General features: G+C 43.8%; 1 protein-coding gene across 11 annotated transcripts in view; it reads left to right on the forward strand.

The window, feature by feature from the left end:
• Positions 1 to 22,750, forward strand: part of ZNF532 (zinc finger protein 532) — a 36,141-nt gene extending 13,391 nt beyond the window's left edge. For 9 of the 11 annotated variants that reach the window (XM_032919643.1, XM_030474862.1, XM_030474857.1 and 6 more), the window contains 7 exons: positions 4,957 to 5,138; positions 7,977 to 8,153; positions 12,287 to 12,449; positions 15,588 to 15,866; positions 18,520 to 18,632; positions 19,279 to 19,426; positions 20,478 to 22,309. In XM_032919643.1, the coding sequence (XP_032775534.1) occupies positions 4,957 to 5,138; positions 7,977 to 8,153; positions 12,287 to 12,449; positions 15,588 to 15,866; positions 18,520 to 18,632; positions 19,279 to 19,426; positions 20,478 to 20,972 (1,557 nt within the window). In that variant the 3' untranslated portion in view covers positions 20,973 to 22,309. Of the gene's footprint in view, positions 1 to 4,956; positions 5,139 to 7,976; positions 8,154 to 12,286; positions 12,450 to 15,587; positions 15,867 to 18,519; positions 18,633 to 19,278; positions 19,427 to 20,477 lie in introns of all 11 variants that reach the window. The other 2 variants (XM_030474856.1, XM_030474865.1) reach the window with 2 other exon arrangements.
• Positions 22,751 to 27,086: the final 4,336 nt, after the last annotated feature.

Raw genomic sequence — 27,086 nt, forward strand, 5'->3', positions numbered from 1 at the left:
GAAGCGATTCAGTCTGATTTGTCTTCAGTTTGTACTGGTTTCATCCACACTATGGCTGAGCCAGGCACTCCTCTTGCCTACAGGGACAGTGAAAAAATGGCACACAGACTCCTTTGACAGGAGATGCATGCTGTTTCCTCGGGTCCTTCTCAGACAGCAGTGACATGGGGTTCACTAACATGTATCTCTTGCTGTGTGACCATTTGTTTCTTTGTGTTGGCTTTCCTCTTACAATTACAAATGAGCCAAACTTACAAACCACCTTAAAATTCTTTACTAATGTCTATGGCCTAATCTGAAAGAGACACCTCATTCAATAAACGTTAATACAATCAGTGTGCAATGTATTTTGTAATGCTACAGGAGTTGAGCTTGTTTGTTCAATGATACACTTGGATTTCTGTTGGGGTGTGCCAATTAAAAGGGATTCTGGTGTGTTTCAAAGCAGTCACTTGAGCTTGGTGGTGCAGCTTCTTGCTGTGTGGAAGCTGAAGACCTGCAGACATGCTCAAACTGATAGAGACAGGAATGCCCCAGGCGCATTCCTGGGAATTGCATAGCAATTTGAAGTGCTGCAGTTAGGGAAAAATCCCCTTGTCATAGGAGCACATACAGGTTCCTGCCAGAATCTCTTCACTAAACTTCAGAGCTATTCTCTGGCCGTGAGGCAGTTGCACTGTGCCCACCACTACAGATAGTGAAGAGTGTGGAAATAATCTTGACTACGTGGATTATGTGGCTCTGCCTCAGTTCCTCCTTTACTAACTGGGCTGAAATTGCCTGGATCCACAGTGAAATGCCATGGGAGTGAATTTCTGTTTGTAAGATGCTACAGATGTGCATACCAGATGTGCATTCCTACAGTGTGTTTAGTTAAGCTTTTTGGCAGAAAGAAGTTAGCAGAATGTATTCTGTCCTTAGGTCTTGCTGCAGTTGTGAACAGTATCTAATGGCTGACCGTGAGGATATTCTGCACCAGCTCTGGAGTTACTTAATACTCAGTAACTGGTTTTTAGCTAACTGCTTTGCTGGTACTTACTGGTGTTAGATTTATCTTCTATGAGAGGTCCATTAGGTATGCTACACTCCAGTAGTCCTTGTGAAACCCCTGTTGTTCTTGATCCTGTAAAACCAAGCAATTAAGAAGTTATTAAGATAAAGCAAGTGGATGAGAGACAGAAATACACTGAGCATAGGCTGGGAGTGTGAGGTAAGGATAAAAAGGAAAAATTAGGGAAGAACTAAGGTAAAGTGATGGAGTCGCTTTCTGTGGGACTTTTTTTGTAGGAGCAGGTAAACTAAACAGGTTTGTAGAAACCCCTTTTGCCCTTCCCTGCTGCCTCGGCCTGGTGCTTTTGCCCTGTTGCTATTGCCCTGTTAGGTGTTGTTTATCCTGCTGACTTACTACAGGAAAGCAACTGAGATTGTCCAAATACAAGTGCAGTTAGGGGGAAAGATGACTGTGGGCACACAAGGGGCTGCTGGTCAGGGAGGAAAGCTTATCAGGGTACAGGAAACAGCACTGCCTATTGATGAGTTGTGTCTCTTGTTGGAAACTTGCTCTCTTCTAAGAGCTGATGTAGGAACAAGACCTCAACGCCAGCTTCCTAGGCTGTGATTGCCAGGTTTAAATCACAGAACAAAAAAGCCTTGTTGCTGCAAAGCACTGGGCTAAAAGAAGCTATTTTCCTCTTGTTCCATTTGCAAAGAACACTTAATAAATGTAGTTTTAAATGTTCTTTATTGAAATATCTTCTTAAAAACTATTTTTCTTAGTTCCTTTCATGCATCAACCAGCAGGTTTCAATTCTGTGGGGGTTTTTATGTTGTGTTTTATTACCTACCTTAGTCTTGTAGCTCTAGTGGAATGCCCAGCATAAGAACTATTGAACTACTCCCATTTCTGTTTTTCTTCCTTGTACTTGGCACTGGCTTTTTGTTAATGGGGAGGAAGATGGGGAAGGTAGATGAGATTGATATTTTGGCTTAAGAAGGAAGAATAAACACGAACATTTGGGGTTTGCAAGCAAATACTAGGGAAAAAGTTGTTACTTGCAGCTTCCTATGTCTTTCGTGCCCCCTCATTGCTCTTGAAATGGAAATTGCAGCCTGGTTTATGCTTTCAATGAGCCTAAGCAGTAAGTAGCTGTTACTTCTTGTTCTTGAACTCCTGCTGTGAGGGTAGAGTGTTTCTTTTATAATAAAGAGCCCTAGCAATTAAAAGATATTCCCTATAAAGTTGTTCCCTTTCTGTCATATTTTACTTCCATGGATATTCCTGTTAAAGGGAATGGGAGCACCCAGTGACAGGTTTCCTGGCTGAATGAAACCTTCATCTACTTACTGGGGTTAAAAAAGGAGCAAATCTGGGCTCATTAATGGTGATGTTGGTTTCATTTACAGCTCTAAGTGTGTAGCTCCCGTGGAACCTGCACAGCTCATTTCCCTTCATGCTCATGGTTCTTGTGCATCTTTATTTTCCACCTCCACCATGTTTTCTTCTAACCCTTTTATTTCCCTGAAACTCTGACTTCAAATGCAGGCAGGTGATGATTTCACAAACTCTGTTTTGGTTTGGTGTGGGTTGCAATGAGAACTGGAAGTTAAGGCCACCTTAAGCCCAAAACACAATGGTAAGCAAACCCACTGCCTTTCCCAGTAGATGCTGCTTGTTCTTCTGTAACCAGCTGGAATTAAACATTTTACTGTATCAAAGTGGCCAACCAGTTGCCTCAACAAATAGCAGTTGTTGCCTGAGTCTGGCATTCCAGGTGAATCTTGCAGGCTCCTTGTTCCAGAACCAGTTTGCTGTGCTTACAGGAAGTTCTGGTTTGCTGTTTTCTTACCTAATCAAGCAGTACTCTGGGTTCTCCAGTATTATATTGCTGCTTATTAATACATACATGTCAGAAGGTAGGTTTTAGGAATGGCACTGAAGCCAAGTAAATGTGGCTAGCATGTTTTATGTAGCGTTATAGTTAGATTTTGCCCTGAAGCCTGAGCTAGAGACAGAGTTTACATGCCAAACCCGTTGGGAGGGCACCAGTCAGTGCCCACAGCTGAGTGTTCAGTTAAGGACAGATATTTGGCATTTCAAAGTGAATATAAATGTGTGTCTGAATAGTTTCAATCCTACTGTGCCACAGAGACTCTAGTGAGGGTGACAGTTCAAAAGCCCTGCAGAGAGTTAGCTAACCTCAGGCAAAGCCTTCCCCGGAGGTAGTAAATATATCTGTGCTATGTGCTGGCTGGCAGCAGTGCTAATATTGAACTTGACTGAGTAATGGTAGCTTGTCTTTGCTTAACTTCCTCAGGATATTGGGATGGAGACTGTGTTCACAAAGTAAATGTTCCGAGTGAACCACGTGAAAGTACACTTCTTGGACCTGTGTGCGTGACCACAACAAGCTCCATGTTAACATTTCTACTTCAAATTACTCCTAAAAAAGGAATCCAAGTATTTGCATTCAGATTATGTTATTTTGGAAAAGAAGAAGAATGGAGTGGACAGATGGACAAAACCAAGCAGTAATACTGTAAAAATGCTAAGGCAGTTGAGATTTAGACCTTGATATTAAACTGCGTTCTGTTAGGGACAAAGAAATCCTTTTGTGCAGTGACTATAAAGGCTTTTTCCTTCCATCTTTGGAGTTAGTGTCTCCTCTTGATTAAATGGCAATGGGTTAGTTTTTTACTGGCAGAGTTGCTAATACTGGTAAGTCAGATTCCTGTGAAAGCTATTAGTAACACTACTATTTCTTCTACAGTGGTAGCTATGATTCTGCTATTACATGATCTGGACCTTGGTGGGTTTTTAAAGAGAGGTTTAAATGAATCACCAGAGAATCACCAGAAATGGAAGAAGGGGGGGACTGTCGTTCAGTAAGAAACTATTCTGCCATAGGGAAGGGATTATTTCTTGGTTCCTGATTTCAGGATTTCTTCGCACCCTAGGTTAGTAAATCATCTCTGATACAGCTCTGGAGATCTCGTTCTGTTCTCTATTCCTGCATGACACAATCTCATGTTAAAAAACACCCGTATCCTGAAGGAGTCTCGGGTTTGTTTAAATGTTCTTAAGTCACTAGTGAGTACCAAGTCATAAGAAATAATAATATTAAAGCCTTACAAAGCAAAATCTTCTAAAGTTGAGTTAAAATCTTACTCTGCAAAGACCTTTTTGTGCTTGACTTGGAGACCAGGAGTGTTTCTGTTGGTCAGTGAAGCAGCTTCCATAAGCAAAGCACAGCTCCCGAGTGTCAGCTATCTGCTGGGAGATTTTAGGGATGTTTTCCTGTAAAGGAAACATTTCCTGGACTGCTTTTACAGGTTCAGGCCTTTGTGCTCTCCAGTGATGGAAAGAACTTTGTGTTTCATCCCCAAAGCACCCAGAGAATGTCAGTGTTTGTGACTGGGCAGATGGTCAACATGTAGCTGAAGGTTTTTATCACACCCAATGCAGATGTCATATTCCAGCCTGGGAAATACATTTTGCAATTAGCTGTGCACTTTCTGCCTGGTAATATTCCATTTTATTGGTATTATGGCTATTCCTATAAGAACTCCTCAGGAGCAGGGCTCAAAGAAGGTGTATGGTGGTTTGGTTTTTACTTTGTGGTGCACTGAGTTAAAGCCATAAAGTTTGATGCTGGAGTTGTACTTAGGCTCCTTGCGCTATGAAGTATTTAAACCAACATGCACCTCCCATGGTCAGTGGTGCCTGGAGGAGCTTTGTTGTGCAAGAATGGCCCAGGATGCCCACAGGTCTGGTTGCCAGTGTCTGCCAGCTTTGTCCCTCCAGGTGTGTCAGGAGGGCCTGTATTTAGCACTTGCCTTTGGTTCACATCCCAGGCATAACATTTAACCTTTTATTTGCTATATTACAGTGTGTGACACGAGACGTTCTGTATAGCTGAACCAAACCTTTTGTTTCATCTATTTTGGTTTATCGTTTAGAAGACATGCAATATCTGCCAGATGCTGCTTCCTAACCAGTGCAGTTTTGCATCACACCAGAGAATTCATCAGCATAAATCTCCATACACGTGTCCTGAATGTGGAGCAATCTGCAGATCTGTCCACTTCCAGACTCATGTCACTAAGAACTGCCTGCATTATACCCGAAGAGTTGGTTTTCGGTCAGTATAATGATTCCTTTTGTTGTCAATTTATGTGTAATTTCTGCTTTTAAAAGTGATTTTCCATTTTCATAAGCACTGTTTGTAGAATACAGCTTCATGGGTTTAAGGTTGTCACGGCAACAATGCTATTAGTCCTACAGAGTTTGGAATAAATGCCACATTAGGATCCTGCTTGGTTTGGGGCATCCGCTTTTGTATGTTATTAAATCAGAATATTAGCTAATCTTATCCAGCATCACACGTCAGATTCAGGGCTTCACAGCAGAGAATTCAGATGTATTTTCCTAATTTCAGGTCCTTAAAAAATCCTTTTTGGATAACATGGAATTTTAGATTGTTCTCTCTGGTAGAACAGTAGTTTTCAGTATTGAGAGCCAGAAGCTACTGTTGAGATGCTGATGGGTGTACTGCATCTCTCTGGTTGCTCTCTTTCCTTTGGGAAGTCAGGATTCTTCAGCTTCACATCACTTGAAAATGGCCTTTCTCATTCAAGCAGCCTGGCCTTTTGGTTCTTCTTTGTTACCCTCCACTTCCCCTGTTACTCCTGTGTTTCTCACTGAGAAAATGGGGCTCAGAGGCATTTCATGGGAATGTTAACTTTGGAAAGGTTTGAAAACCTGTTTTATCATAGAATCCTACTGGCGCTGAATGGCAGCACAGCCAGAGATCAGGAGAGCAGCCAGTGCTCAGCACTCCTGAAACCTTCCCACCCCATCCTGTCTGATGGAGAAGGGTGATTTACAGTCAGGGTGATTTACTTTCTTCCCACATAAGGTGCCACAAGTTCCCTTGCTGCGGTGGCTGTGAAGTCTTCCACGGAGGGCAGGAAGCATGCTGACTGCATCAGGCCAGCATTGGCAGGCTGCTTCCAGATCAAATTTGTGGCCTGACACAACTCCCAGCTCTTTGTGTTTCTTTGGGTTCTTCTTTTCTCCCAAGCAGTAGTCTGTCTTGTCCTCATTGCTTACATCTGCCTCCTCCACACGTTCCCCTCGAGTCGGTGTCTCTTTGGTTCACACATAGAATCACCTTCAGGGACTCCTGGCCTGTGCCAGTAACGCCAGAAGACTCAGAAATCCTTCACTGCGAATTAAAACTGATGTAACTAAACTTGTCAAGATGTGCCATAAACATCTCATGTCTCACCAAGTCAGAATTTCTCTGTGTGGTGAGACTAACCCCAAAATACCTAGGCAAAGCAAAGCAGTAGCTGGGAAAGTTAATGTCTTCCTTCTTGGGCTCCTCAGCATCTCCTTATCCCCATGGAGCATTCACGTGAGGAACAGCATAACCTTTCTTGCCTTTCCAAAGGACCTCTGAGGGAATCCAGTCTGATTTCAGCCATTCAGTTGCCGGAACTAAATCAGGCAGAAATTGCAACCTTAAGTTTAATTGCATCCTTCCAAGGTGAAAACAAGAAAGCTGTTATAGCAGACCTGGAAAGGAAGGCTTGGTCCTTCAGAACTGTTGGAATATACACTGGTGGATGCTGAGCATTGTTTATTGTGCCACATCACAAGAGAATAAAGCCTAAACAGGATGGGATGGGGAGGTGGGAAAGGCAACCCAGCTCTTGAGGTAACAGCATAGGGGTAGATCTGTTAAGGAGAGGATCTTGTACCACTCTGAAATGTTCGTCTCTGTATAAGCAAGGAAGATCTTACAAACCCAAGAAAGAGAAGGCCCATTTACTTGAGAAATGCATAGATAGATAGATAGATAGATACTTGATTAATAGCGTTAAGCACGTAAGTGAAGTGCTCAGACAAGAAAGGATAACGTTCATAAAATTAAAAGGTGACACATTTAAAGGAAAATGGGATTCTTGAATGCAACGTACATCTATTTCCTGGTGCCTTGCCATCATCAGGGCATTAAAACAGTACCAGAAAACGACGAGAGGTTTATGACAACGACCACCACCATAGATGCCCAAATTAAAATGTTGGGAGGGTAGAGACCTATGTTTAAACTGTAAAACTCTTCCTGCAGAACCTGGTCACTATGAAATGTGTTCATTTGGGAGGTTGTTTTGTAATGGCTGTTGCAGCACATTCTGTGGCTTGGTAGCGGTTACCACTGGGGTGTGTGGCACTACCAGGGGCCGCTGGGTTTATGTACTAACATTAACTCCATTTTTTAATCATTTTGTTTTAGAATAGCTGCGGGAAGGTCACAAATTCTCACCACAGCAGAAGTATGTGTTTGAAACCTGTTTCCAGAGCTCCAACCTGATAGAACTGATCTGACTATAGAGATTGGATTTAATTGTCCTGAGTTGAAATTACTTCTTACTTTGTTTTTCAATCCAAGCTCTGATTCGATTACATGTACAGAGAATCATTACCAGTATGTCTTCATTAAATCTAAAGGAGGGAGATGATGGTAATGTTTCCTAACTGGTGTCCCCTGTTGGTGGTAGCTCCTGAATCGCTGGGGTGTACCTCACACAATCCTCTGCATGTCACAATGCCTCCTGTAAAATCCCTTTCCAAATGTGCAGAGGATTTAAGCATTCTTTCCACAATCAATAGACTATTCCTCTGTCAACCCTTCTATCTGTTTTGTTGTAATGCCATAAACCCACGTTCTGACTTCATATCTCTTGGATTTTCAAATCGGATTGGGGACCTTTCTATTTCCTTACTTCCTGCTATGAAATCTCTGTTCATGTCGATTCTTACTGGCTTGTTTAAATTGACAGAATAATGTAGATTGATGCAGTTGTATATATATGTTTATCTCTGGCACTTGCTTGCAAATCAGTGTTGATTCCATTTCGTTCAGTACTGCTTTGGGCTAGGCTGAACTGACTCTTCTCCGCTCTCTTTGCAGCTGCCTGCATTGCAATGTTGTATACTCTGATGTGGCGGCACTCAAGTCTCATATTCAAGGTTGTCACTGTGAAGTCTTTTACAAGTGTCCTATCTGTCCCATGGCATTTAAATCTGCTCCCAGCACACACTCCCATGCCTACACACAACACCCCGGTATCAAGATAGGCGAACCAAAGTAAGCAAAATTAATCTTCTACTGCACTTGCCTGCATTTTAATACCTGTGAAATTGCATTCTGTTGTGTGCCTGTAATCCTGAAGTCACGTACTTACAAGCAGCAGTTTGTTGTGTGGAGTCTGTGTGATGATTTCAGGAGTTTGCAGTTTATTTGGTGAAGGTTGTATTTCCATGGATATAGCAACGGCAGTTCTTGAAGGAGTGGTTTTCATAACCATAACATCTGGTGGGGAAAAGCGCTGTTACTTGTTTCTGTTGCATGCTCACAGATAGACACCTGGGGGGATTGGGAAAACCAGTCCTGTCAGTGCCATCAGTCATGTGTGGACTTGTGCTGGTGACTTTGGAAGAGGCAGCTGTGGTCCCTGGGCTGCCCTCGGGTGATGCCCAGGGGCAGTTCCGCTCACTGCTCGGTGCTGGTTTTCCCGCAGGGTCTGTTATTCTCTTCCTGTCCACTCCATTTTGCTTCAGGAAAGCTGTCGGCTTTGGCAGTGGTGAGATAGCTTTTTGCTTCCCTAAGGCAGTCATATCTCAAGGAGAGCAGCTCCAGTGTGTTACGAAGGGAGAGGTGCCAGCTTCTACAGCCTTGCCTCTCATATCAACACAGATGCATTCATAGAGCTGTTTATAGAAGCTTCTTTCCAATAGGTAATCTCATTTTCCTGGATTAAAGCAGAACTGATTCCACTCTGTAGCTGGGAAAGTTGTGCTTAAACAGGGGAGTTACTGAAGATGGTAGCACAGGGCACAGTTCAGAACTCAGCTTCAGGGTCTTTGTTTTAAAGCTGCTGAATGTTCAAGGCAAGTGCTGATGCGTGTGAAAAACACATCTCAGTGGTCTCAGCCTGATGCCTCCTCCTTGCAGACCTTGTTCTTCTGTCTTCTTTCTCCTCTGTTGGTTCAAGCGCAGTACTGAGAGTAAATATTCAAGTACTTAACTCCATGTTGTGTCTCCATTGTGCACAGAGCACACTGATGCATTTAGCAACTTGCAGACTCCAGAAGACAGCAGAGAGAAACAGGCATCATGTAACATAATAACCAGATTTCAGAAGGATTTGGTACATACTAAGAGGAGATTTATTCTCTAGGATGTTTAGACCTACATGAAAGCAAAATGGCAACAAGCTTCCCTGCTACCACATTGAGACATTTCCAAGGCCAGATGATACTTCGTTTTCATTCAGGATGGTCCCTTCAGTGAGAGGCTTTGAAATCCTAATTTCATCTAAAACTTGTTTCAGATTCCCATAACTTTCATTAGAGGAAAGCAAAACTTGAGATCACCATTCGAGTAAGGTACTTCCCATATGGAAAGGGCAGAAAAGAGATCCAACTCCTTCCATCTTTCCTCATGGGGCAGAAGATTTCTTGGATTGTGCTTGGATCTGCTGAGCTGTTTCTCAGCAGCTTCATGAATTAAATATTTTACATTAGTTTTCTTTCCATACAGATACACTTATAGGTGTATTATCTTATTAATTTATTATTTAAAGGCTAAAAGTTTTAAGTACTATTGTATTGTAATACACCATAGAATCCATAGTTGAGAGCTCCTCTTAAGAAGCGGTGTTGTCTTCAAATTAGCCAGTTTTAACCAAGGTGCTGTCTTAACTGCAGGGTGGCTAGTAGGATTTTCCCAGTCTTCCCAGTGTTGGAGTTCTTTTCTTCCATTTCACAGTCATCTCTAGGTAGTAACCCAAGATGCTCTGTGATGAGGTCCCCTGAGCCTTCTCCAGGGAGAAGAGGCCCAACTCCTTCGGTCTTTCCTTGTAGGGCAGGTTCTCCAGCCCCTTGATCTTCATTGAGGAAGGGTGCAGCAGCCTTTTGTGTTTGGCAATGGGGAGCTTTTGAGCTGCCATTGAGTGTATCAGGGGTCTGACCTTGAACTTGAGCTCACACCTCGCCCGCAGGCAGAGGTTGTTGATCCTGCATGGCCGTGGAACTGGGGAATGACCATTCCTTCCATCCCATGAGCAGGCAGAGGCCCTGGAGGACTCATCGTTGGTTCCCACTGCGTTGTTCCCAGGACGCGGGCTCCCTGGTAAATGGCTCCGTGCCTCTGGCATTTACTGGAACTGTGCAATTTACAATCATGTTACAAATGGTTGTTTCAGAACAGATACAGTCAACTCCGTGGTGGATGAGAAATGAAGTTTATGTGCAGTGATTCTCAGAGGGATGAAATTAGATTAATTTAATCCAGGGAAATGATGGCTGTCTGGTCCCTCAGCTTTGTGAAGCTCTCCTGCAGCGTACACAAGAGGCTACATGTGTTTAGGGGAAACCAAAACTGGTGTATGGTTTTCTTTTTCAGTCAGCAATGTGACTGCATAGGAATGGCACCAAGATGGCATTTCTCTTTTGGGATATTGGAAAAGCTCTTGTTTATCAAGCCAGATTGTGGATATGTACTGTACTATTGGTACAAAGTATATTATCCCTCATTTTCTAGAGAAGAAGCTACAGGAAGGAGAAATAGCATACTGTGGTGCAGAAGCTTTTGAACACTAAGCATCTTTTGTATGATGTGAAGGTGTGTTCCTGTGAGCTAGGATCTGTAGTTATTCTAGGATAATAAGGGAGTTTGTTACCTGGTTTTTGAAGTGAGAAGTGCATGTCCCAAGCCTGTTTGGGTGCGTGCTGGGGGGCAGGAGCAGTTGAGTAACGGCGCTGGTGCTGTGGCTGCACTTAACTGCCCACCCTGCTCCAGAGCCTTGTTGAATGGAGGTTGTAAATACATCGTGGCTGAGCATAACTAGCTGCCTTTGAGTTCTGGGCAGGCTCACAAGGATCTTTTTGATGTGTGCAGATACCATACCAGGAAGAAGAGGGAGCCAGGCTCCTTTCTGTGGTGCTCAGAGACAGGACAAGAGGCAGCAGACACAAACTGAAACACATGATTCCGCCTCAACACAAGAAATCTCCTGTTTACCGTGAGGGTGGTCAGACACTGGAGCAGGGGCTGTGGAGTGTCAGCCTGTGGAGACATTCAAGCCCTGGCTGGACATGATCCTAGGCAGCCTTCTGTGGCTGACCTTGCCTCAAACTATTGTCATGCAGTAGTTGTTGCAGCATTGAAACCAGAGGATTCTGTCACTGGTTTCCCTGGTTTTTGCCTGTTGGACAGACACTTGACAAGGATCTGCTAAAAATACTACTCATTTCAGCTCACTGATGATGTTCACAGGATTGTGATACAGAATTCTGACTGTCGTACTCATTTTCAGGGACTGTGCTCTTTGTGTCCAGTATCCACCTGGTTCTTTGTTAAGTATATCTAGTTTGAAAGCACTTTTGAAGTGATATTAATGGATGCATTGCTTCACACAGTACTAATGTGTGAATAGCTTCTGTTACAGTTTTGATTACAACATTGCTATCAGAATGGGACATTTAGGTGGCTGATTTCAAAAGTGGCATGTGCTCCGAGAGAGGAAGTTGTGGTTTTGGTGGTGTCTCTGCATTGCTTTGATAGACAGAGTCTTAAAGGCTTGTAATTACAAAACAGGGAAACACCAGCCTGTGAAGTTCCAGCTTCAGAGCATGAACAGAGCCCAGGCTTGGCATTCAGGAGGTTCAAAGCCACGTACATTGCCAAAACCACATTTCTCCTGAAGTCTATTACCAGTTATGGGGCTCTGAGCAACCTGGGCTGGTGGAAAGTGTCCCTGCCTGTGGCAGGGGGTTGGAACTGGATGAGCTTTAAGGCGCCTTCCAACCCAAACCACTCTGACTCTGTGATTACGATCATACTAATCACTCCCTTTAAAACCCACTGTTCTGCAACCTGAAATGGGTGTATTGTCCTTCAGTTATAATGTGAGTTCAGCAACTTAAGACGTTCAGCTTTCAGAGTATCCTAAGCAGATGTTATGTATGTAACTGGCATATGCTGTTGTTTTCTGGCTTTTTGTTTGCACTTTTTAATGATTTCTTTTTCCTTACTGCTCCATATTTTGAATTTGGAAGATGTTTTGACTTAGTTTAATCTTAACCTTCTTCAGGCAGTGTGAAATGATTGCTTAAACATGTCAGATCTTACCTCTGCTGAGAAACAAGTTAACATCATGCTTCTTGCAAAGACATCATCAACATGACTGACACTGTTTATTGTACTTCTGTTTTTAGAATAATATATAAATGCTCTATGTGTGACACTGTGTTTACTCTACAACCTTTGCTCTATCGCCACTTTGATCAGCACATTGAAAACCAGAAGGTGTCTGTTTTCAAGTGTCCAGACTGTTCTCTTCTATATGCACAGAAACAGCTTATGATGGATCACATCAAGGTGTGTAGGCATCTTCTCTTGTTTCCTTCATAGATACCATTTGTTATGCAATATATGCTGTGAGAAAATGCTGTAAAAAGGCATAGAATAACAGGCAGACTGTTGAAAGAGAGAGGTGGTGTTAATTCCAAGAGTCATCTGTGAATATTGTTCTCCCATGTTCAAATGTTATATTTCACATGCTCTTCAGTGTATCTGGGGTGTAATCACTAACTCAGGTTTTCTATATGAATGTTGATTTGGGTGTACCAGGAATATCTCAGAGCATTGCATTCAACAGGTCATTTGATCAGAGTAACAACAGAGTGAAGTAAGTTAGTCCAGTCCTAGTAAGTAGTGAGCCTTATTTACAGTATTCTCAGTATGATTCCAGTTGTTAGTACATGATAAAATCCAAACTTTGATGTTCAGAATTCACTAGTAGGAACCAGTCAGTTTCTTGCAGACATGCAGAGGTTATCTGCGTGTGTCTTTACATACAAACATGAACACATGCACGCTTTGGGACTTCCTCCTAAATGCCCTTAGCACTGAGGGAGAGTCGCTGTCACCCTTTGCACGCAAGGGTTTTCAGAGTCGGCAGTGCCCTGGCTGTACTCTGCTAGCTGTGCATTTGAATATTCTTGTGTTGCCTTGGTTTATATAGACTAAACCTGTCAGCAATGTTTATGCCTTATCAACAGCTGGTAACAGTTGAAGTTATTTACACCATTGCAGAGTATTACAGTCCAGGCTGGTAGCACTTCATTCAGTGGGTTTCTCTTGCAGTGACACATCAGACTTAAGTCAAATTTGTATATAGAAAAGTGGAAAACCAAACCTCTTTCTTGCCTGCTAAAACCAGCATTTTGCATTTTAGTCTCAACTGTGGCACTTGTAACCTCAGACATCCCTGAAGCTGTGCTGAAAACAAGGTCACAAGTCTTGAAAAAGAGTTGGTCTTAAAGCCAGTCCTTAACTTGAGGAGCTTCTTTGCTTCTGAACTAGTTCATATTTACTGTAAGAATCAGCTTACGTCTATGCCAGGGATCTCAAATGGTCCTCTCATTGGCAATGCAAAGTCCTATTCTCTTGTATTGCTTCATTTTTTAACTAAATAGGCAAATTCCCTGTATTGCAGTGCATGTCTTATTTATGTAATTAGCTTTTCTTGACTCAGGCATTACTGAAAATGTATTATTATATCTGTACCCACCTACATCTTTAAGACCGGAAAACAACTACTGAGGACATGAAGCTATTCCTACATAAATTAGGGTTGTTCACCACCTCTCACTATAAAGTTATTCTCAGTTCCTTAGGATTTGGGCACTATTTAACTCTTGGCTTTAGTGTTCCATGCCAGTATTTGTATTTCAAACACAGTGGGGTTTTAGCATTGTCACTGTAAATGATTCAGATGTTTTTGAGTAAATGAGAGGATTGGAACATACACATGCACTAACTATTCCTGCTGTTATTCAGAATTGCTAGAGCTTTTACATCAAGGATGTGTGTATGGCAGTATGCGCAGCCCCAGCAAAGTTAAGGGGGGATGAAAAGACCAGTAACAGGGGCTAGATAAGAACCTAAAAGGGCTCAGGAGAGGAGGAATGCCAGAGCTCAGCCGGGTATGGCTAGACATTAAAGCATCAGGGCAGAGAAGACTGGGCTGAAGGCAGAACAGAAAGGGACAGCAAGCAGCTCAGGAGGAGGAAGGTAACCTAGAGTAATTCCTGCAGATGTGTTTCTTGTTGGCAACGTCTCATTTTCCAGTAACAGCTCGCTACAGAAACCTTGTCAGAGCCAGTGAATGAAGGGCTGGGCTGGAGGTGAACACTCCCAGCTCTGCCAGTGGTATGTGCTGTGGTCACTGTGACTCCATGTTGTGCTTTGATACTTCTGTTTATTTTCAAAAAGGTAATTAAATTCCAGCAATTGTGTGTAAAAGACACTTGGGAAGTTGAGCGCTAACACTTCACATGCGGGCAAGTTAAACTGGGGGGGAATCTCAGTTGCCTGGAAGCATAGGGACCTCCTTCCTCCCTGCCCTGTGCTGCTGCTGCTTGTCCTGGTGCAGTGGGATACTAAAGGCAGCCTCCTCCTTTCCTACACAACTTCACTTTGTTCTCAGAGCCAGTCACTTGGCCCTGTGTGCTTTGCTTTTTAATAACATTTTAGGGTTTTAAATTACTGGCTTTTCTTCTATTTAGCAACTGTTAAATAGAAGAACATGTTTCACAGATCAGGTTGATATTTGCTAGAGAGCCAGCGGGTAGTCCCAGGAGCCACAGGATTTACGGAAGAACTTGATGCTGAAGTATAGTGCTAGAGTATCAGATCTGTATTCTTACATTGTCAGAACCAAGAATGTATTGAATGGTTTTTTGTTTCTGAGGTTACCTGTAGTAAAATAATTAGGTTTGGGATGGCTTCTTACTCATGGTTTACTGAAACTGAAAAAGCCTAGAAGGAAGCCAGTGAGAAAGGATCACTGTGTCAGAGCTGCAGGGTGCTTGTCAGACACTGCTTAGCTGTGCCCTGGCCTTGGGGACCACCTTTGATTCTAAGGACTGTCAGCAATGTGGTCCTGAGTTAGGTACTAATAACCAGAGCATGGAGTAAGACAGGGCTCACCTCAGCCTCAGCATAAAATAATAATACATCCTGAATGATGGAGTTGTTTGATCTTTGCCTTTTCTTGTCCTATTTACCAATGTGCCAAGTCAAAATGTGACAGCAAACACCTTTCCTTCTTGGAACTCTCTAGTCATGTAGTTTGAAATGAGGATGCTCAACTCATGTTAGGTAAGTAAAGTGAGAAATTAAACTTAACATAAAGGACTTCTTCAGCCCCTTTTCCCTCCTTATTAAGCAGCAATTTAAACTTAACTTACAAAGTCTCTTTTGTGTGTGTGAGAAAACATCTAGCCATGGAGAAAACTTCTCTTTAGCTACAGATGGCGTCTGTTAGTGTTGGCTAATTTCTCTTTATGCCAAGCCTTGCCTTTACTTAGTCATGTTTCTTTAAGAATGTGATCTGATAATAGTATGGCAAAGAAGTAAATGAAGACCTTTGGTTCAGAGGGTCTTTCATTTTGTCGATGCAACTGTTACATCTATGTTAGTTTTGTACTTCTCTTTTCTCTTTCATTGCAGTCTATGCATGGAACTTTGAAAAGTGTGGAGGGGCCACCAAACCTGGGGATAAACCTGCCTCTCAGCACTAAACCCACCACTCAGAACTCCGCCAGTCACAACAAAGAGGACACAAAGTCTCTCAACGGCACGGAGAAGCTGGAGAAGAAATCCCCTTCTCCCATGAAGAAAGCAGAGCCTAAAAAGGTGGCGAATCCTGGCTGGACGTGTTGGGAGTGTGACAGGCTCTTCACTCAGAGGGACGTGTACATCTCTCACATGAGGAAAGAACATGGGAAGGTAAATGGGGAATATTCTAGTACAAAAAAGTGAATTGAATCTGAAATATGAAATGTTTTTGCAAGTAACCCTTTAAGTTCCATTATTGTTCTCTGGTTTTGGATCTACTTCATCTTTCTCTCTTTGGCTGCTTAGTTTTTGTCATTTTCTACATGGTTTCCCCTGTAGTCCAGATACTAAGTCATCACTACCTTTACCAGCAAACAGAACTAGATTCAGACCAGATGCACTTCATATTGATGTAGTTCTTCAAACCAAAGCCACACAACCTCCCTGTGAAACTGTCCCTTCCGAGCGAGCTGGAGAATGGCATCCAGCCTGATCACGTCCATAGCAAAGTGCAGAAGACGTGTAGAATAAGCTTAGTAACACACTGATAATGCTTTCTAAATATTAGCTTTAAATATGTATCTTTCTATCCCTGATGTTTGATATGAATGTGCAGTGCTACCTCAAGAGCAGCCCTTACTGTGAAACACTGGATGGATAATTGTGTCTCTCAAACACTGGCCCAAAGGCCTGTTTCATTGCTTACATTTAGGTGCTATATTTTATCCCTATTCAAGCAGTTCCTCAGGCAGCACAGGAGGCATATATATATATAAAAATGAATAGAAATACAACTTCAGGTCTTTCAGAAATGGGTGATAAAGACAGTTGCTGTGTTCCTTCCAGACCTCTCAACATTTGTTAGCTTTCACAATTACTATATTCAAACCCTAAACTTTTATGGATGCATTTTATTGCAGAAAGACTAGAAATGAGCATAAGATACCAAGAATGTCGCATGGGTCTAACAAAGAACGGAATGAGTTCATAGGCTGGTTTTACTAAGGATGATGGCTGTGGGTTAAATGCTCTAAACTGAGCTCTGCAGGATGAGGTACAAACTTCATTCAAGCAACCCATGAGCTATTCACAAATAGCCCATTCTCATGCAATGTATTTGAAGAGAATGACTTTCAATCCTCTAATTGCTGCTCTTGCAGGACCAGAGCACCCTCCTTAGCTGATCCCAGGCTGAGTTGCGCACAAGTATTCACAGAAGAGCTAGTGCCAGATATTTCCTCTTTGGACACATGAGTTTCCAGAGCTTGTTGGGAAATGTCTACACAGACAGACAGACAGACAGATTGACCTTTCCTGATGCTCTTCCTGAGCTGCTGACGGCGAGCCAGCTGCAGGGTAGGAAGATTTGCAGCCCCCTTAGTGTGTCTTTGCCCGATCTTATAAGTGCTGTTTAAAATAACAAACAAAAAGCTATTAGCCAGACAAAGGGTGGCTCCAACAAGTCTATACAACTCCTGGCTTGAAGCTGCATCATGTATGTCTGCACTCGGCCAGGTAGGCGAATGCTGAGCTTCCCAGGACTTGTAACTAATGCATCCAAAATCCTGGTTGGGTCTATCCAGAATCTTCTAATGACTTTAAAGCAAGTGTGGTGGTGTGGATGGTTTCCCCAGTGCTCTCAGAGGGACTGGCTCCTGTGAGCACAGTCCTGCTGCTTTCTGAAGTGCTTGATGCATCCACACTGGGCAGTAGCCTTGGCAAAGCACTTGGGCTGCTTTGGCTGAGCTGGTGTGTTTGCACCCCATGGTGCAGGGCTGTCTCTTGATGGAAGCCCTCAGACAACTTCACCTTTTATTCTCTAAGTTCCTCCCAGAGCACTGCAGTCATAAGCACAGTGCAGAATGTACTCATCCATGCAGTGGCATCATTGAGTATGCAGTGTGTGCACACACTGTCAGGTTCTCACCTTTAACAATTCAAGAGCAAAATATGTTGGTTTCCTTTTATTTTAATTGGCCTTTAAACATGAAAAGGAAGTCGAGGCTGTTCAGTACTGCGCCTGTAACAGCATTGTGTTGACTAGCCGCAATCATATTACCATATCGTGTTTCCTAATGGGCTGCCTCACATTTGCATCCACGACCTTTCAGAACAGCTTTGCTTTCCTTCCCCACACTCCACGTGATAGCGAAAGGTCTCCCATCTCCCTGAAGCAGCTCTTCTCCTTTAGCCATGCAGACATCACATTTTCCTGCACACCAACTTCCCAGCAGTAAACAATAATCCTCGGGAATCACACCACCTCTGCAGGGCTCCACTGGAGCTCATCCTAAGCAGTGCAGCTGTCATATAAAACTCACAGAATTCCACAAACCAGTGTCCCCCACACTGGCATTGGACCATTCCTCTCATTTCCTCATGGCTTTTCCAAGCCCTGTTAGTGTGTCAGTGTCTGTGACATTTTGCTTTGGTCCTTATTCTGTGCTCTTCAGCCCTCCTTGGTGCTGGGAAGGGACAGATTACTTCATAGTGAAAGCAAAGCTCTCGCTGTACTGCTTTTACTGATCCAGGAATTACCCACTATCTCCCTTGCTGCTTTGGTGGAAGAAGTTCCCTTCATCCCCATTCTGTGTCACTGATTTACAACCGTTGGTAGGTGTGTGTGTAACTCGTACTGGCCACGCTGCTTTGAATTGGTCCGGGCCCTCCAACTTCTGCAGCGTTGCTGTGGGAGTGGTGTCACTTGCAGGTACACTACCAACACTGGTGAGCGGTGTTTCTTCCCTGTCAGCAAAGGTTTGACACATGCACCACTACTTTTCCTGAGCTTTTTTAATTCATGTCTTTCTCTTCTTTTTTAAAGCAAATGAAGAAACATCCATGTCGACAGTGTGACAAATCTTTCAGTTCATCCCACAGTTTGTGTCGGCACAATCGCATCAAGCACAAAGGCATCAGGAAGGTTTATACCTGCTCGTAAGTTCCACTTCCATTTATGTAGAAACAGAGTAGAAACCAACAAGAAACCCTGTTAGTATTGTTTAGTTCTTGGTTCTATAAAAGCCAGTGTCCCATTCATTCAGATGAAGTGGGTATTTAGATACACAGACAGCCCAAACTATTGAGGCTCTCCTGCCTGCATAAAGCATAGCAGGCTACTGAGAAGGCAGGTACCTGAAGTCTGCTGCCTCTCAGGGGCTTTGGCAACGAAATGTAAAGCTTTCTTGAGAAATGTAAAGCCACAATACAGACTTCCTGTTTCCCTCTTCATTCGTAGCTTGGTATGTATTTGTGTGCTGTGGAGCTGAGTTTGGAGTTCTGTGAAGGAAGCTGCAAGCTGCAGCAGCTGTCTGTGGCTGAGGTCATAGTCCCTTCTCTGTGGTAGCATGGTCTGTGCTGTCTAACAGAACACAGCATTCCAACAGCCTGGCTGTTGCTCGTGATTGCCTGACACAGCCCGTGCATCAGGTTGTTTCTATAGCTTGTACTATATGTTTTGCCTCCAGGAGCTGGCAAGCCTGGCCACTATTTATCCTGGTTTATGACAACCAGCAAGTGTCTGGGTTTTGCTACCCTCTGAGCAGAAGAAAGCTTATTGTGGTTCTCTGTGGTGTTTCTGTAGGCACTGCCCAGATTCAAGACGTACTTTTACCAAGCGGTTGATGTTGGAAAAGCATATTCAGTTGATGCATGGCATTAAAGACCCTGACGTGAAAGAAATGACCGAATCAACAAACACAGAAGAAAGGGAAGTAAAGGAAGACACAAAGGTAATCACTTGGAAGATTCATTCAGTCACTGAGAGGGGATTTTTTGACAATGCCCTTTATAACATGCTTTAACTTCTGGTCTGGCAGTTGGACCAGGTGATCATCACAGGTCCCTTTTAGCTGGGCTGTTCTAGTCTGTTCTTCTATTGATGGTGAGTGTTAGGAGGAAAGCAAAAAAGACAGCACTGTCCAAAGACTTGTTACATGCAGAGATTAACAACATTTTTAAGTCTTTTGGGCTCTGAATGATACAGAATTTCACCTGTGATGGCATGTCCAAAGCTGACAGCAGAGAAAACAGAACTAATGTATCCAATACACAGTCTCCAGAGTGCTTAAGGAGTTTCACAGAGGTGGCTGAGAAGGATCCATAGCTTTTTCAATCCAAAGTTTTTACAATCCATAGTTTTACAATCCAAAACACATTTGGATTGTAAAGTGTACTCTTACCCTTTACATGACTGTCTTTCAGCCCAACATATTGACAAATTCAATTTAAGTGTTGAAAATGTGGCAGCTGTGTACGTTGCCTCCATAAACACCATGGAGCATACCTGAGCTACATAGGATGCAGAGGGTTCTTGAGGAATATTTGTGACAGAATAACAAGGATAATCTAAAACATGATCCATGTAACTAGTTAAAACACTGTGCATGTTGATTCATCCTTGGGCAATATGTCAGTCTGGTTACTGATGATCAGGAGATCATCTGCCAAGCCAAATTCAGGCATGAAATCATGCTAAGTAATAAAAATGGAGTTGCAGGAGGTAGAGCTGATAAGTTTCTAGGCTGATGCTCTACGTTCTGCATACAACTGAGCTCTCACTGGTGTGTGTGCTTGGATGCAGTTATGCTGGCAAACACTGATTCAAGTTTATAGAGAGTATTAGATACTGTGGCTCTCTCAGAAATGACAAAACAAATGGTATGTGCAATTTATAGGAAAGAAACCCCATAGGGAAAGTTTTTGATGTTTTTAAGTCACAAATAGTGATGAAAAGAGCTGTGTATTTACACTTACATGACACACCATCTGTGGCTTTTCTAGGTTCCTAGTCCAAAGCGTAAACTGGAAGAACCTGTACTGGAGTTCAGGCCTCCACGAGGTGCAATCACTCAGCCACTGAAGAAGCTAAAGATCAATGTCTTCAAAGTTCACAAGTGTGCTGTTTGTGGCTTTACAACAGAAAATCTTCTCCAGTTCCATGAACATATTCCTCAGCATAAATCTGATGGCTCCTCGTACCAGTGCAGGGAATGTGGACTCTGCTACACATCCCACGTGTCCCTTTCCAGACATCTCTTCATTGTACATAAGCTGAAGGAGCCTCAGCCAGTATCAAAACAGAATGGCTCTGGGGAGGATAACCAGCAAGAGAACAAAGCCAACCATGAGGATGAGTCATCTGACAGCACAGCATCGGACAGAAGGTGTAAAGTGTGTGCAAAGACTTTTGAAACTGAAGCGGCCTTAAACACTCACATGAGAACACATGGCATGGCCTTCATCAAGTCAAAAAGAATGAGCTCAGCTGAGAAGTGACCAGAGGACTTGGGATGCAGAAACCTCTCTCCACATTGGAATACTAAGGACATTTTTGCTACAGAAAGCTCAAGATATAATAGTGTTCACAGGACTGTTCAGGCTGTTGCAATATATTCTGCATAAAAGTGTCCCCTTCACCTCATTGTCTGTACCCTCAAACCCATTGAAGCAGTATTTGAGTTGAAAAGAGTTTGTATATATTTAAACTAATAACTTTTATACTCTTTGTTATGTGTTTGTATCGTATCTAGTGGCAAATTTGGGTTTTCCTGTTTTGTTTCTCTTATTTTTTTTTGAGTAAGTTTCTTTTCAGAGTTCTGAATGCTGGGGCAGTTCCTTTGCTTCTCTCAAACTGTTTCTTGTTTGGATGCTTCTGAAGGCAGGTTCAGCTGATGGAAGTGCATCAGAAGGCTGTGCCTGGAGGGGAAGCAGGCTAAGGGAGACTTTACATTCAAAGAACTTGTGCTTCCACATGCCCAAGGCAGCTTTTAAACTTTATTTTAAAAATATGTATACAAAAAAGACAAAACCAAGATAAAGTAGCACTGCACGGGTGAGCTGCAGTGCTGGGGTTGGGTGGCAACACCAGAAGAGGTGCAGATCCCCTAGAATGCTCGAGTACTTTTGAGAAGTATAATTGCACAACTCTGTATCATGAAGTGATTTTTTAGGCCACCAGGTGCTTGTGATCAAAGCTCCCATTGTTCCAAAAGGGCTGGGCTGCTCTGGAGTTAACAAATAAGATGTAATTAGAGGAATAGGTTTATAATGATGATGTTTTTTGTCATGTAATTTATTAAACACTCTGTAGGAGCGGGTACACAGCATTATGTATGTTCCTTTACTTCTGGTATTGAAAGAAACTAGTTAACCCTTGCTACAGGGGTTGGCTCTGCCCAACTCTGCTCATGCCAAACATTCTGGTGCTCAGTGTCTGGAGAACCACAAGCAACAGGAAGCTGACATGCAGCCTGTGTACGTGCACCGGCTCAGGCAGCTGGTTCAGCCCTTTCTGACACGTGCTGGGGTCCCTGGCTGCGCTTTCACCACGTACAACAAGGTACCACACTGTCCCTTTCATATAGAGTTCTCTGTGAGAGTTATATTTTTGGTTTGGTTTTGCATTTTATACCTTGTATGTATCCCTAAAAAAGCAATTTTGTACTTTTTTTTAAAACAAATGGTGTATATATAGATAGCTGCATGATAGCCAGTAGTAACTGTTCGGTTCCTTAAAGTCTTGCTGCTGTCAGATGTTACTATACACTATGTCCATTACGACTGTATTAAACACATTTCATATGTAAATAAATGTGGAGCATTTTGCCCCGAAAGATTTGTGAGATTCTGTTATTTATCATGAAATTTGAACCGTTTTAAAAATGGAAGTGTTTGAAAAAACTATGGATCCTTCTCAGCCACCTCTGTGAAACTCCTTAAGCACTCTGGAGACTGTGTATTGGATACATTAGTTCTGTTTTCTCTCCTCATCCCCATTTTTCATTTGGTCCATTGGTAAATGCTTGTTACCCCCTTTAGAGTACTCCATGTGAGTGGTTATGAGGTACTTCTCCATCCTGAAACACACAGCCAGCGCCACAGGATCTCAGTGTGTAATGTGCACTGGCCATCACTGCCCTCTCCATTGAGTGTATACCTCCTGAACACTTGTTTGTTGATGTGCACTGTCAACTGTACAACAAATGAGTTCTCACTATGCAGAATGGTGTTTTGTATACAGTGAACAGATAATAAAAGTTAAATTTTCACAGCCATTACTAATACTTTGGTTTCTTTTCCCTTTTCACTGACTAGCACCTGAGAAGGATGCTGTGAACAGTAACTGATGTCACTGTTGGTGCTGCCAAGAGGCCAATCACTAAGTTACTGACAGAGCATGTGAGAGCTGCTGGGCAGGATGTGGAATGGCTCCGTGCTGGCAGCCCACTCCCCAGCTCTGACGTGCAGTGCAGTGGGTGTGCAGACACTGCTGACAGGTCTGTGAGGGCTGTGGTGTGGTGGGTGCCAGGCATTGCGCTGGGGTGGGTGCACAGTTCACCCCGGAGCAGCGGGGCTCCCATTACCCTCAGGGCTGTGCATACAGCACTGAGACAAGTCATTGTGGCTGTAGTGCTTGTGTGGGAAACCCCACACGCCCCACTTGGGAAAGTTTTGCTGCATCTTCATGGGGGCAGGCCCTCACTTACCAGTGGGAAAGGAACAGAAAATGACAGCATGGGAGTTTACAATGCCTGGCAAGGCAGCATGGAGCCAGCCCTTTACACTGTGCACAGGGCCATATTCAGACACTTTCCAAAGCATTCAATTTGCCAGCAACAAAAATGCCCTTGAGAAAGGCTGAGACACCAGCTGGAAGGAACAATGAGCCAGGGAAAGTGGGACACCGGGTCAGCCAGAGCTGCCTCATTCCCTGCAATCAACCCCATAGGAAGCAAACCACTCTGCTCAGGGAAAAGCAAACCCACAGCAGGCTCTGGGGCTCTGCTGAGCCTGACTGCTGGGCATGCAGAGCCACAGAGCCCAGCTGCACATGTAGCTCTAAACTCAGCATGTCCAAGCAAATGAATGCACTTGTGTTGTCCATGCACAGCCCCTCTAACGCCTGCACTGTGTATCTGCCTCCTTTGTTCATGGTTATTGGGCATGATGCATGTATGCACTGCCCACCCTGCACCAGGGTACCCTCATGGTGCTGATCTGGCCTTCCTCAGGGAGGTTCTTGCAGAGGAGGTAGAGCAGAAGTTGCATCTGGCTGACCACAGTTGTACTTCTGGACTTATCTGGGGTTTTATTCAAGATGCACGACTTGACCTGCCAAAGGCCCAGATCTTCTCAGTTCTTAACCTCTGTGTATCTGTGGGGAGTTCAGGCCTATTTAGTTTTAAAAGGGTTTTTATATAACTCTGACCTTTTCATGCTGTTAATATTACCTTTCTCAGTACACCCAGCACACACACGCAGCTGCCAGGCCAATAATGGGACACAGAGAAACCTATTTTACTTTAAAACCTTTCTCAAATATTAGGGCAGTTCAGAAATCAACCCTCAGTATTTGAATTTCAGATTATTACTAAAAGGTTATGTGTCTAAGCTCCCCGAAGGACCAAGGGTGGGGAATGGAGGGAAAAGAGAAAGAAGTACAGAACATGGCAAACACAGAGGGCACAAGCATAGCCAACCCACATCCCTAGGCTTCGCTTACAACCCGGGTTATGTAGCCAGAGGTAGATGGAGAAGGAGCAGGAAAGAAGGAGCACTTCTTCCACTGCTATGGAGTGTTTTGAACAGACCTGGTAGAACAAGGCATTGGGAATGACCCAGATCCAACTGGAAAATGAACAGGAGGCATTACAGTTTTCTTCTCTGACCCCCAAGTTCCTAGTTTGAAGGAAAACAATATTTGGAGCAGTAATGTACTATTAGCATTGTATCCTTCACAGCTCTGGCCCCTAATGTGATTTGGCAGAAGCCTTTATGCAGTTCATTTATTTCATATACCCAAATTCTGCTCTTTTGTATTCAGTGATTCTAATCCAATGGTGGGGAGATGGATGCACTGCTTTATAAGTGTTGCTGTCTCTGAGCCTGGCCACCACTCGGCTCCATTGGCATAGCTCTGTGTGCCAGATTAATACTGAAGTATAACAATATTTCCCAGTTGAAGTGACTGTCACTTTCCCAGTTAAAATGCAGAGCAGCCCCTGATGAATGCACTCAGGCTGCAAGTGGAGGAGCTACTGTCTCAAAATAGCCCTTGGTGATTTTATTTCCATACCGTTGCTGTTAGCAAAATGAGCAGAGCCTTTTATAAGCACAGAAACATCTCCATCACGCAGCACCAGCATTGGTCTGGATGCTTTACCCTCGCTGAGATGTTGCCCACACATGATGTATTTCACTCATGTAATGTCCAGCACTTCCAAATGCTCAGGAAAGTCAAAGCACAAGCATCAAATAGCAGCTTCTATGGTCAGAGGCCAAATTTGTCTTCACTGAACTCAGTGACCAGGGGCCAGATTGTCTTGTATGAAGCAGATAGCTAGCTAACAAATATCATTACCAGCGAATTGCTGGTGCTACACTGCTCATCTTCCCAGGTAATACAGTTACAGCAAAGAGAAGAGATCATGGAAAAGTCATCATGGTTCAAGACACTGAGGCGACCAGAAAACAAGAGCTGCACATAAACTTTGGGAACTAAAACTAAACCAGAACTGTTTAGGAATTAAAATGCATTGGGAAGGCAGAGGAATGACATGACCTTTCCTCCATCAAAAAATCACCACTAGCCTCTGAGCTTTCCAGCACTGTACAGCTGTGGCTCCCAGAACAGTGGAAGCAGACAGAGGTTTCCAAGGTGCTCCTGCTCTCCTGTATCACCTTCAGCCCTGTCTAACCCAAGCTAAGGCTGAGGGAGCTAGCTTTGTGAGAGCTCCTAGATCCTTCCAGAAGCAGTCGCACTTTGGCCAGGATGTTTTCTAAAGATGTTAGATTCAGCTGTGCTAAAAGGGAACCAACCACAGGCCAAGAAGGTAGAGGCAGAGCTTTTGACTTAACCACAGATCAAGTCTGCCTCCTTGCATCCCTACAGAGGTACCCTGGGATCTGGGGGAGATGACAGCAAACACCTCACAGCACCATGTCCCTGTTACAAAGAAGACATCAGCACATCAAAAGCACCCAAGAAACATTAATCTTTATTGGTAATGCTTACTACACCCACCCCCCCCCCCCAAGACAATCTGTTTTCCTGCTTCACAGGAGATTTGTCAGGTATTAATATCATATTGTGATCAGATTAATATCATTATTGTGATGAATAAAGAAGTGGTGCTTTGAGCCAGCACTCCAGTACATGACTGGTGTTTCATGCAGTGGGGCTCCTCAGGGTCCCTCCTTGTGTCACACACAGCAGCAGGGACTCTCTGGAGCTGGGTCTGCGGGAGGGCTTTGGGCACATGTGGTCATGTCTCACCATGAGCTGCAGCCCCAGGGATGTTGGTTGACGAGAAGCTTAACATGAGCCGGCAGTGTGTGCTTGCAGCCCAGAAAGCCAACCATATCCTGAGCTGCATCAAAAGAAGCGTGACCAGCAGGTCGAAGGAGGTGATCCTGCCCCTCTACTCTGCTCTTGTGAGACCTCACTTGGAGTACTGCGTACAGTTCTGGTGTCCTCAACATGAAAAGGACATGGAGCTGTTGGAGCGAGTCCAGAGGAGGGCCACGAGGATGATAAGAGGGCTGTAGCACCTCCCATATGAAGACAGGCTGAGAGAGTTGGGGCTGTTCAGCCTGGAGAAGAGAAGGCTGCGTGGAGACCCCATAGCAGCCTTCCAGTATTTGAAGGGGGTCTATAAGGATGCCGGGGAGGGACTCTTCCTTAGGGACTGTAGTGGTAGGACAAGGGGTAATGGGTTCAAACTTAAACAGGGGAAGTTTAGATTAGATATAAAGAAGAAGTTCTTTACAGTGAGGGTGGTGAAGCACTGGAATGGGTTGCCCAGGGAGGTTGTGGATGCTCCATCCCTGGCAGTGTTCAAGGCCAGGTTGGACAGAGCCTTGGACCACATGGTTTAGGGCAAGGTGTCCCTGCCCATGGCAGGGGGGTTGGAACTAGATGATCTTAAGGTCCTTTCCAACCCTTACTATTCTATGATTCTATGATTCTATGGGGCAGAGGCAGCTCCAGGCTGGCTGGAGGCACAGGCAGAGCCTGAATCAGCGGAAAGGAGAGGAAAGAAAGGAAAGAATTCTCACAGGCTATTTACAAAGGCATCCTTGCTGAGGTCTTTTACATTCTAAACCTCTCACTGTCCAGCTAACACCTATCCTTAAAGCAAAGAAAGGAGTTAAATTGAGCTAAAGGGCAGAGAACTTTGAATGCAATACAAACCCAACAGAAGACACAATGGCAAAATGAGAATGCCCCTGGGAGGCATGCACTGAAAACAAAAGATAAACCAGAATCTTTCCAAGCCCCAGGGGAGGGTCTGTACTTGGACTTTCAGTGACTGAAAACCCCTCTCAGAAGGGTGAAGCCAGAGAGGCCCATCATAACTCCAAACATGAAGCTCTCCATTTCCCCAGTGA

The sequence above is a fragment of the Strigops habroptila genome, chromosome Z (genome assembly GCF_004027225.2).
Source record: "Strigops habroptila isolate Jane chromosome Z, bStrHab1.2.pri, whole genome shotgun sequence".
Taxonomy (NCBI): Eukaryota; Metazoa; Chordata; class Aves; order Psittaciformes; family Psittacidae; genus Strigops; species Strigops habroptila.